General features: G+C 46.8%; 1 protein-coding gene across 3 annotated transcripts in view; it reads left to right on the top strand.

Annotated features, from left to right (window-relative positions):
- Positions 1 to 2,107: 2,107 nt before the first annotated feature.
- ERI3 (ERI1 exoribonuclease family member 3) overlaps positions 2,108 to 12,302 on the top strand; it is a 128,968-nt gene continuing 118,773 nt past the window's right edge. For 2 of the 3 annotated variants that reach the window (XR_009418988.1, XM_059478482.1), the window contains exons 1-2: positions 2,108 to 2,169; positions 11,688 to 11,962. Coding sequence is in view for 2 of the 3 variants with exons in the window: in XM_059478482.1 (XP_059334465.1) it covers positions 11,711 to 11,962 (252 nt within the window). In the remaining variant the exon portion in view is untranslated. The remainder of the gene's footprint in view (positions 2,170 to 11,687; positions 11,963 to 12,302) is intronic. The other variant, XM_059478483.1, reaches the window with a different exon arrangement.

The raw sequence follows: 12,302 nt of genomic DNA, 5'->3' as shown, positions 1-12,302 counted from the left end.
GGAGCTGTTCCCAGTCAGGATGCTACAGGGGCCACGTGCATTGAAGGGCACGCCACAGGATAGCTATTGATCACCCTCATTTATTTTTCCAGAAGCCTGGAGTGAGCCAGATTAATCTGTAGGTGACATTTTCAGTGGCCTGCAGTGTTCATTTGAGGCATAAGACAGGCTCAGACATGAACAATACAGAAACAGTGACAATATTTCGTAAAACATGGCTCTCTTTGAGCTGGTTTGGGTGCTGATAGTTGTGCCAGAAAAAAAAGGCCCTCTGAAAGTGCAGCTGCTGAAGGAATCTCATTGCTGTCCTGCAGTCTCTGGGTCACAGAGGCTGGCAGAAGCCAAGGTGTGGCCCCGGTTACTGCAGATAACTCATCTGGGAAACGGGGTTTTCCCTAATGAACTGGGCAGGAGGAAATCCGCCTGCTGGGAAACCTGGGAAACCTGGGAAACAGCACAAGGCTTGGCAAATGAAAAAAAGGCATGCACACCTCTATGAGCCCTTCATCGTTTGTCTAGACCAAGGAATTATATTTTACTGCAAGATGCAGAGGTCAGCAGACGAAAGGCCTCTTCTCTTTCATCCTCTTAGAAACACAGGCAGGCTGTGAGCCTTAAATTTCAAGCTTTGGGACTGCAGTGTAATTTCAGCCAGTTTCCATCCCTGCTAAGGGAGGGCCAGGGACAGATTGCTCAAGGAATCACAGTGCAAAGGCCTTCAATTCACTCTCCTGGGCTCCTGACAATCCATACATCAGTCACCAATGACTTGACAAATCACAGCAATATAGCTAAGCTTAGAAGTAAAATTTCACATTATCCTTGCTTATGTGGGTGGGAAGCTGTGAGATGCCAAATCTAAGAGGACTTAAAGGAACTCTTACTATTATTAAATGGTATGCTGTTGGTATTTTTATAGTTCTGACATGATACTTTCATGGTTCAGGCCTCTCAAGTTCAAGGCTGCACACAAACAGAGGAAAGGATAAATCCAGCCTGAAGAGCCAGCAACTCAGTGAAAGGCAGGAGAACCAGGCAGATTGAGTCAGGCAGCCATCCCACCTCATGTGGAGCATCAGTCAGTGATCTCTGCACTCTGGTGCTTATCTTTGTCCAGTATTTTAAGACATGGAGCCAGAGAAAGGCTTAAGGAATTATTTTAAGAGGAGACCATGAGAGGTAGGATTGCTCCTGCCTGCAGGCAAATGATGGGTGAGGCAGCCTCTAGAATCCCTCACAGTCCTGTTTGCATGAGTCAGTGCTCTGAGTTTGTTCATCATGCATATGAGGAGTATCAGGGGTGTGCAAAGGAGCTGCTGGCTTGCAGTGTGGAGGTGTGAGTGAATGTGAGAAGCAGGGAAGGAAGCAATGAATAGCAGGGAATGGCCCCAGCTAGAACACTTGTCACTGCAGTGAGATTCCAAGAGTTATGGATAGACCAATAGGCTAAAGGTTGGGTATTGTTGCAGGTAAGTTCAGAGAATCACAGAATGTTGGAGTTGGAAGGGATCTCTGGAGACCATCCAGTCCAATCCCCTCGCCAAGGCAGGGTCACCAGGGCAGGTGACAGAGGAACACCTCCAGGTGGGTCTCGAATGTCTCAGGAGGGACAATCCATGGCCAGCCTGGTCAGGATTCCTTGCAGCAGCAGGCAGGGACGGGGCTCAGAACCCTGGCAGAGTGTGACAGCCCGAGAGATCGGGAGTGGGGAGGAGGTGCCACAGCTCAGGGTGTCAAGCAAAGAGCAGGCACGGCTCGGACAGGTTTCGGCTGAGAGAGATGAGGGAGCACAGAGGCACGGACACATCAGGACTTGGGGGAGGTGTCCTGGCGACGGGCTGGGATGGCCCTTGAGGACACAAGGCGGGTAAGTGCTGGCCCCGAGGCAATCGAGGAGTCGGGCCGGCGGGGAGAGGACGAGATCCCGCCGGGCACGGGGGATGGGAACCGGCGCCCCCACACCCGGCGCGGCGTCGAGGCGCAGCCACGCGGCCGGGCCGGCCGCGGAGAACTACGGTCCCCAGCGTGCCTCGCGGGGCGGCGCGAGACACGCGCCTGCGCGAGGGGGCGCGGCGGGTCGGAAGCCCCGCCCCCGGCGGCGGCGGGCGGCGCTGCGGTTGGGCGGCGGCGCTGCCGCTCAGCGCGGGGTCGGGGGTCAGAGTGCGGGCGGTGAGTGGCGGTGCCGGGCACTCGTGGTGCGGAGTGCGGGGCGCGGGGCCCGGCCGGGCCGGGGCGGCTCCGCCGCGGGGGTGGTGCGGGAGGCGGGCGGCGGCTCGGCCCAGCCCTGCGGGGCCCGGCCGGCGCGGGGGGCCCCTCAGGCCTGGCGGAGACGTGGGGCCGCCGTGGCCCGGGGCGGGGGGAAAGGCCCGGCGCGGAGCGGGGGCGCGGCCCGGCCCCCCGCGGCGGCGGGGCTCGAACCGGGGGCGTGGGGCTGCGGGCCGGGCCGGGCCGGGCAGGGCGGGGGTGCCGGTGCCGGTGAGGACCGGGGGCGGCCCCGGCCCGAGGGGAGGGCGCGGGGTGGCGGCGCCTCGTCCGCTCGACGCCCGGGTTGCCGGGCCCTCCGCGCCCCGGTGCGGCCGGAGGGGAGGTCTGGAGGGTGGCTGTGGCAGCAGTCCCCCAGATCCCAGCTGCGGCGGCATCAGTCGCTTTCCGGGCTTGAGGAAGGGAAAACAGCCCGTGTGCCCGCGGGCTGGGCACGGGCTGAGCTGCAGGCAGCGGCAGCAGGAAGGATTTTTTTATGTTTTGGGATGTGGAGGTTCATAGGTGGAGGTAATGAGGGAGTAGGAAGTTTGTTTTGGTTTTTTTTCCCTATATTTTTTACCATATGGGATTGAACTGATCACTTGTCTCAGATCTGGAGAGTGAAGTAAACTTGAGAAAGCTTAGGAGTACAGTCTGTTTACTTGTTTCCTGAGTGGCAGTAGGAATTTCTTCTCCTTTTCATTTCTTGCTGCTATGCTGTTACAGGTGTTTCTTCCAAACTGAGATGTATAAAGAGGTGTTGTCATTTACTGCTGATGTTCTGTCTTTTACAAGTCCTGTGTCTGGTGGATTTACGTGGTAATTGCTGGCCTGTTTGCTGATAAGTGTGACATTTGTTTTGCTACTTCTTTACTTACCTAGTTTCTTTATTGAGCTTTTGGTTCCAGAGGTGATAGATTGACAGCTGCTGTTTAGTCTGAACTCTTGATATTCTTTCAGCTGTGATGCAGGGGGACCAGCAAGTTTTCAAATATGTTAATGCTTGCACTGTGTCTCAGGAAGGGTGAGGTATGCAGAGCTCCAGGAAGGTACATCTCCAAAACACCTGTCCCATCAGATACTGTTAACAGCTGTTTGAGGATTTTACCTGGTTTCTTTTTGATGGTAACTTGAATAGATTTTGTCCTGTAGTGTCTTTTTGTAACACTGTAGCATCTCATATCACTTGATATTAAAGTTGGCATCTGAACTTTTAATAAAGAATGAATAATTCTGAAATTCAGTAGATGTTAAAAGTCTAGTTGATTAGTCCCCTGCATAGGCTTGGGAAATTTGATTTCAGATGGTGTTTTTTACTTCAGATATTTTTGTTTCCATTTTGGAGCACTGGATTCTGCCCTTTGCCACTGCATTTTCACATTAATTGACAGTGTGGACTAAATGTTTGTTTTGTTTCAAAGAGCGGCCCTGTGGTCCTTTTATGCATTCTTGTTCATCTCAAACTTTGGGTTGCTCTACATGAATAGTGTGATTGGTTTGGGTTTTTTTGTAAAGTTAGTGTGTCTAGACAGATTTGAGTAGTACCAAAATCCAAAAGAAGGAAGTGATTAAAGCCTTTTAAAAAATGCCCATGTGCCTGATGCTAAATAAAGAAGACCTTGGATTGAGTAAACACTGATAGGACCTAAAGTTTCTGTTCTGCACTTGGGACATACTTCAGTTTGCTTTCTTCAGAGGGCCTGATTACAGCTGGTTTGGTGCTTATCTTGTTTTGATTCTGTTAACTTTGGTAGGCATTGCTTTTATTTATTTTTAACCCTCTTAAATTTTGAAAATAGAGTTCTGGAAGATACTTAAATGTGTGGAGTATTTGCATTTTACTCTGTCTCCGTGTCAGTGCTGTGGCCACCTGCAGTGGAGGGCCCCAAGGCTGTGGAGTCCAGGTGTGGTGACATCCAGGTAAATGCTGCAGGACTGCCCACAGTGCCTGGGCTTACAGGGGAGCATGGAAGCAGCTGTGCTTTTGTCTCAAGTCTCTCTTGAATCTGAAGAAGGTATTTTTGCTAGAAGTGGTCCTCCTGAGACTCCTGGTGTTTCACTGTAGTAGTGATGAGCAACGCACCAGTGTGGTGCCATGGCGAGCAGGGCCATAAGGGAAGAATTGGACAAGTTGAGGCTGCCAAGACATAACCTAGAGCAGAGGTGCTGGCTGTGCTAGGGACCATTTGGACCATTTCCCTTCCCTAAGAGAAGTGATCTCAGCTGGCCTCAGGCCAGCTGAAAAGTTATATTCTCCCCAGATGTGTTGTATAGGTAAAGCTACTTCTCTTCCAACCAAAAATTATTTTTTTAAACTTCAGCTGTATTTGTTACAATCTATTTTTTTTTTCTGTGGTTGAATATTAGGGTGAACATCTTCCCTGGCAGATTTTCTGGGCTGAGACTGGGTTGTGTGGAAACCATGCCCCACTGTAGCTGCTACCCTGCTTGGAGCTTTTGCCAGTGTACCAAGACACAGCTTTGGCTTGCTTTTAACACTTCTGGAGCTCATTTGTGAAGATCAGAAGTTACCAGTGTATTGAGCAATGCAAATCTTGTTTCCCTGAATCCAGGCTGATTCATTTGGGACTCTCAGGTGTTAACTTTCATTTTTCAGATAACGAAGGTGTGCAGCTGTATAAGTGGTTTGAGGAACTGTGGCATCCATGTGTATGAAAATGAAGTAATTATGTGTGCCAGATACCATTAAACAAAGGGTGGCCTACTATGTCTCCTTTCCACTAAATTAGGCCAATGTGCAATAGTAGCTTTTACTGACTAGATGGGTAGTAGCTACAAATCTCTAGCTCCTGGCACTGGGAGCTGTGTTGAGGATAGAGAGCACTGAAGTGCCATAAATTTCAGAACTTATCTCAAAGACCAGGGCTGGGAAAGTTTGAATGAAAACTAAGACATGTTATTTTTTGACAGCGAATGGATTGACCATTGGAACGAGCTGTTTGAAGGTAGAGGGGAAGCTCCAGTCTTCATGCTGCAATTCAAGGCCAGAGACTTTTCTGAAAGGTGTTCAAGCCTTTGGGCTCAACTGAGGAAATGGAAACTTTAGGGCCAGCATTACCTGAGGTTGAGACCAGATGGTCTGGTGGGCTTTGTGAATTCAAGTTTAATGTGTCTATGCTGCTAGAGCTAAGATAACTTCTCCATTCTCTGCAAAGTGCCATGTCATCCCAGGTGTCTCTGTCCTGGTCTGAGTACATGGGTTGGTGAGCAGCTGAGCTGACCAACAGCCCCAGTGGCTCATCTCATTCCTGCTTCTGCCAGTGTGGGCTCTTCCTCTTCTCTGAGCTTTGCTATTCATCCAGCCTGGCCCTGAGCTAATTCGTCTCACTAAACCAGCCAGAAACTATCTTGTTTTAATTGTGTTTTATTCTGGCTGTGTGAGTCCTTTTATAGGTTCCTGTGGTTGAATCGGCACGCAGAAGGGCCAGACAAGCTCAGGAACTGGTGTAACGTAATTAGCAGGAGAGCAAGACTGAGAGGGACGGACAGGCCTGCCTCCTTTTGGCCTCCCAGAGCTGTTGGCTTGGTTAACCTCATTTTGTGTAGTTTCACACTGGTGCATTTTCTTATGGCTCCCAGGCAGAGGCAGGAGATTGGACTAGAGGATTTTTGGTCTGATCCTGTGCAACTGTTCTTTTCCTTAATAGCAAATCTGTTCTTCCTCTTTGGCTTTTGCTGTATGTGTCCCTGTTATTGCTTCTTTGTTTTAATTTTTGTTCTTTCCTTTCTCTACATTTCTTCTAAGTGACCAGTCCTTTGCTGTGTGGAACTTCTTCAGACTCCAGCTTAGACCCGTTTGCTCATCTGCAGTTACTCTTGGAGAAGGTTTAAAAATACACAGCAAAGCCTGTCTTAGGAGACCAGTCAAGGAGCTGACGAAAGTGGGTTGCCTAGCAGAGGTGGCCTAATAAAATTGGAGTGGAATTGTACTGTGCATCTTTGGGACGGCTTCTGGGTGGTCTGTTCAGACAAATTCGTGTCCTGCTGGTGTGGAGTCTCATGTGGGTTTCAGTGTGTTGTCAAGTGAACTGAGATGTGTTTGTTTCCCAGCTTTGTAGGGTGCCATAGCTGCAGCAAGCGCTTCCCTAAGTAATCAGCGCCTTCGGCCTTGCACATTGTGATCTCACAAGCCATCGCGTCTGTGATGTCACAATGGAAGAGATTCTGGTGCTGTGACATGTGTGCTCGTGCCTTTGACAAATCAGCCAAGGAACCCAGCGGCAAGAATGAGCTCAAGAAATGGGAGAGACCTTCCTTAACCCAAGAGTGCCCTCCATCCTTTAGTCAGCCTTTTCCATGCTAACTTATCTCTTCCATAATGACCATACAGAGGGAAGCCAGTGCCTGTATAGGGTGAATTATTTTTTTCAGTTGACCTACCAAGATGCATGTTTCTCCCAGATGAGCAGTTGCCCAACTCTCCTCCTGTACCCCTCATTCTTTTCTGTTGTTCCCCTCACTTGTATTGCTTCTAATTTTAGACTGTAAGTTCTTGAGAACAGGGACCTCCTCATCTGTAGTGGGAAGAGCCTGAGTGTGATTGTGGAGTACTGTAAAAACAAAATGATGAATGCCAAGTTGTATCTGAGCTGAGCAATGATGGGGCAGCATATAGACATGCCATGACAGTACAGATTTTCCAAAACAGGCGTGGTTGTCTAGCAGTGCTGGAGACAAACCCAGCCAAAGGTGAAGGGAGTGCAGCCATGAAGTGTACTGTTCTCATGTTCCAGTGATGATACTGTGAGGTTAACAAATTAAAGAAAGAAGCAAATCTACCTGTCTAAAATTGTGTTACTTTATTAAACAGTTCTAAAAGCTTTGTCTTTTGTTATTTGTTTTACTTTATGTTGGTTGTTTTTTTTTTTTTGCAAGTTTGAGTGGTAAGAGTGGATAAGCTGGTCTTGTTCATAGTCTCTTGTTTCCTGCCTCACAGGCTAGCCAGGTGCTGTCATTTTTGTACTGTAGTTCATCTAATGAAATATTTGGGTTTAGGTTAAGGTTGATTAAAAAACACCCTGAGTTATCTCTATTGTTCTTCAGTTATATTTTCACACAAGTGAAATATGGGCTCACATTTGACCTCTGAGTATGCATTTGAACAGCTACCAAAATTGAAGTCCTGCATTTTTTGTTATACTGTGTTCCAGGTGTCACTAAATGTGTGCAATTTTGTTCTACAGAAAGCATCTCTATTACCCTAACTTTTTTCCTCCACAATTCAATAAAATAGACAAACCTGACTTACATTTTTGATTGGTTTTTGTTGCTCTAGCCTTGAGTTCAGTTGTCTGTTGGAGGCCAGGAGTCACAGCTGCCCCTACCTAGGTTTTGCACAAATAATAAACTGAAGCATTTTACTCCCAGAGCTTGCTTGCTTTTGTTTTTTAATTTCAGTTTCTCTTGTAGTTTAGGTTAGTGGGGGGTTTTCTTACTTGTTTGTTTTGTAATATGGTGGAGGGCTGTCTTGCTATAATGAAGTAATTTAACATGTGAGTGAAGGCTCTCATAAAATGTAAGTTCTTGGGTCACCCTGCCAATGTGAAGTTAGGTGTTGTCTTCCTGCCCCTTCCCTACTCAGTTTATCAAACTGGAAAGTAAAAGGGAATATTTTGGGCTCAAAGGCAAACTGTAATTTTTATTAGATGTAGTTGTAAAAAGTTCATATTTATGTTGTGTGCCAGAAGTCATTAAGCTCAAGTTCTTAGTAGACTAATTTGTCCTGCCATTGATGAATTTGACTCCTCTGGAGCTTGTGTGGTGCACATCTCTCTGTGGCTTTGGGGCTGCCCTGCAGGCCCGGGACAGCATTTGCACTGCCCTGCTGGCTCTTGTCACCAGCATTCTTCACGTGGCAGGAGTTCCCTGTCTTGTTCCTTGCTGCTTTGGTTGTCCCTAAGCAGCCTTCCCAGTGGGAAGCCTGGCGTGCAGCAGCCACCAGTGCAGATTCTCCGCTTCACACTCAGTGGGGCCCTGGCAAGGCTGGTGGCTACAGCTGACACTTGCCTTTCTCTTGGCTTTCCTTCCTTGCTGGTGATCAAACTGTCATGCTTTAGTACATGTGCTTGGACTGCTAAAGAAGCAAGAGCTGTGCTCAGCCTGACCTTGTCTTGGTACCTGCAGTTGATGTCCAGAGAACATTTTTTTCTTAATTTATTTTTAAAATATAGATGCTGATTTTAGCCAGTACTTAGCCAGTGTCATATGGGACACACAGTGTTACACAGCCCAGAACACAAACTATCTTCCAGCTGAAACCCACCACATGCAGCCATTTCCCATCTTACTGGGTGTAGCAAATGTAAAGTGCTGTCACATTTTCCTAGGTCTGTGTACAATCTGTCAAAATAATTCCTGAGGTCCAACCTCAGTTCATGGTCCCATTACATTTCATACGTATCTGTGTGAGGAATTTGAGCTGTGTGATATGAAATATTAACCTAGTAGGGTTGACTGCCAGATGTGACAGCTTGCACTGTCTGAGATTATAATCTGATCCTGTGTGTATAAGAAATATATATATGGTGTTTTATGTAGGTTTGGAAATGGAATCACTGAACATGTGGATTTATATGGCTAGAGCTGGGTTTTTAATTTTTGAAGCTGCATTGCTTGCATCGTTTTCTCTTGGAAAAAAAGTACAGGATAATTACTAGTGCTTTGCATTGTCATAGCCATTATAAATGCTTTACATGACATCTAATAAAGTGTGTTTGCTCACCAGCTATCTTGTGCTCTAAGGCACTCTGACCTTGCCAAAGAAGATGATGCGAGGTCTTCCCAGGGCACCCAGAGCAGTGGCTGGGTAAACATACTGTTAAAACTTCATTTGGCTGAAGGTGCAGACTTTGCAGTGGGGTTGCCCTTGTTTGTATGCTGCCTGTGTAGGGAAATCCACATGCCATAGCCCACTCACACACCTTTGTTCAGAGCACTGCTCTGTCTGCTACACGGGAGAGTGGGGAGGGAGGCTGCTTTTAGCACCGGGAGCCCGATCCTGTTGCTAGATGTGGACCCCTGCAGAAGCTGTTAGTGTAAACAGGCACTGTTAATTCCTCCATGGATGTCACATGGTACTTTTGTGACCCTGACCTGCCATGGCAGGGTCTGCCATGGTGCTGCTATGTCTGCATGGGGATGTGCCTGAATCCTGCCAAGGCGGCTGGTTTACCTTTGCCATGGACTCAGTGGCTTGGGAACCTCTGCACCACTGTGTGTAGTGCAACCCAGCCTGAAGATTCATGGGGTCTGTGTCAGATACCCAGCTCTTGCCAGTTAAGATACATTAGAGAAGAGAGCTAGCTGTGGGTGGGTGGATAATACATGTTTTATTGCCTGTGTTTGATACAGGGGTTGAAGCCTGTCTGCCTCCCCCACTCCAACTGTGTGTTTTATTTGATGCAGTAGGCTAAAGACCAGGTTTTCCTGCAACTAACTTACAAGCTGCTTTATTCTGAGATATTGTATTTGTTGTGATGGGCCTTTAGACTCGTGGTAGTTAGGAGATTTAAAGCATGCATACCTTAAATATCTGTTATCTGGCACATGTTAGAAGAAAATATAAGTAACTTCTATTTGGCTGTAAAGAATTTATGAATGACAGCGAAAGCTGTGGATGAAAAGACAATTGGTAGAACTGAGCCCCTTCAAGATAAATGCCATGTTAGGCTCTTTATTTTTGGTTTTGCAACTTGAGTTTTCAGTTTTTGAGGTACCTGCTCTCTAGCATAGTGCTTTAATAAAGCAAATGGCTTCAAAACATGAAAGCCTTGAGGCAAGGGCAATGCATATATCCGTGGAATTGGCAGTGTGGGCACTGGCTTGGTCCTTAACATTTCAACTTCTTTGATTTTTGCCTTTCACTCAAAAGCTTGGAAGGGGAAGGTTACCAAATGCATGTTTACTCGAAGCACACAACCTGCTTAGCTGCAATTATCTCCTAATCTGGTCCTTCCAAGTTTCTCTGGTCTCGCAGGTAAATACAGATTTAGCTGTTATTCAAGGCATATTATTTACCTCATTAAGTGTGTGTTTTGGCACGTGCATTATTTACCTGACGGACTAACGGATGGGAGAGAGCAAATGCTGTCTTTTGTGCAAACAGTGACTTTGTTTGTGAGCAGCAAGTCCCTGTTTTGCTGTGGCCACTTTGTCTCCATGTCTCATGGTGGGTATTTCCATCCCTTCATGGTAGAGCAGAAAGCCAGCACAGGTGTGGGGGGCCATGCTCATGAAAGGGCAGGTGGGTGGCATGTCAAGTGATGGAGTTCTTCCACGAGCAGTGGTACCAACTGTGGGGATAGATTTAAATATTCTATATAGCGGATAGATTTAAATATTCTATATAGCTTGCTGTGTGTGTATATATATGCATACACAATTAGAGGGGGTACTCCTATCCTTGTTCAAGAGGACTGAGTTGGTGCAATTTGGTTCTTTAGTTATCAGTCCCTGTACCCACCCATGTAACACCATGAACTAGTCTTGAATTCTTATTCCTGTAGATCTGTTAACAGACCTGAGGCTAACCCATCCTGGATAGTGACAATTCTGGCAACTTTTTCCTGCAAAGTTTTAGAAGAAAAGTAGCAGGAGGGGAAATCCAGGTCATCTCAACATGGATAATGCAATTTATTTAATAGTGTTTGTTAGATGAAAGTATCAGAAGGTGATGGCTGAGTGAGGTATTTCTTAGAGAGGAAGACTGTAGCCTATAGAGTCCTGCTTCCATTTTACAGTTCCTGCAGTACCTGCATGTGATCAGTTGAACTGATAGCCTCCTCTGGGAGAAATACCTGAAATTAGAAGTGGAGTGTAGCACTAAAATCACATCTCTGAGAAACCTTGTGTACAGACCAAATGAGAACTTTCCTGGGGAGGAGCCTTCCAGCCTCCAGCCACCTGGATTTGTAATGGAAATGCCATGTTTTGGTGCAACTGGCAGGTGTTTCAGGGTCAAGCTGTTTGGATGAGTTGTAGTGTTGGTATGTGTATTGCTGTGATTAATTTTTACCATGTATCAGAAACTGCATTGTATATGAAAAGATAAAAGGCATCAGAAATTTCAACAGGGCTTAGATTGGATAGGCTGTGTTTTTGTTGGTTTGTGTTATGTTCTGTTATGATGAGGATCAGCAGTGGGGTGTGATCTGGTGCCTGGAGCCATCATTGTTGTGCATCTCATAGTTCTTAATTTAGAGTCATTTGCAGAGGTTAATTTTCAGTTGCCTGTGATTCTGGACACCTTAAGCTCAATCCAAATGTCATCTATTGTGCTTAAAGCAGGCTACTGTGTTATTTCAGGTTTGTGATGCTGGAACCTCCACTGGGGAGCACAAAGGGAATCCCTGTCAGAGGAGGACAGTGAACAGATACCAGCAGAGATGAGATGTAGGTGTGCATGAGTAACATGAGTCTCTCTTCAGTTTCAGATGCCTCTGGATGTTCAATGATAGCACTCCTCCATACTGGAGCAGCAAAGTTTCCCCCAAACTTACTTCCAAGGTCAAGACAAGCTGTGTCCCTCCTCTTCCCAGCTGGTGTTCTCGAAGGGTTCCGCTCCATCGTAAGCAGGAAACTGGCGTCCCACGGCTTTGGAGCTTCCATGGCAGCAATGTCATCCTTCCCTCCACAGAGATATCACTACTTCTTAGTCCTGGATTTTGAGGCTACATGTGATAAACCGCAGATTCATCCTCAGGTAAATAGTTAATCATGTTAATTGTTGCCTTGCAAGTTGCTGCTGCTCTTCTGAGAGATAAAAGGAGAAAAACACAGTGCTTGCTCACTAATTTTTTCTGGTTTGTCCCACCTCCATTCTGTTGCTGGTTCTCCAGGGCGCTTGCCAGTCACCTGCTGTCTCAGGACTGTTTGGTGGGAATGAATAAAGGAGTCTGATTTCCATCAAGGAAGTGACAATTCATGTGTTATTGAAAACACAATTCATATGTGTTTTCACATATAAGTCATGTATACTTGTCATTTGTCTGAACTGGGAAGGGTCTTAAAAGTTTTTGGCTGGAAACTTGCATTAATAGATG

The sequence above is a fragment of the Ammospiza nelsoni genome, chromosome 9, assembly GCF_027579445.1.
Source record: "Ammospiza nelsoni isolate bAmmNel1 chromosome 9, bAmmNel1.pri, whole genome shotgun sequence".
NCBI lineage: Eukaryota > Metazoa > Chordata > Aves > Passeriformes > Passerellidae > Ammospiza > Ammospiza nelsoni.
This window is presented reverse-complemented; position numbering and strand designations above follow the sequence as displayed.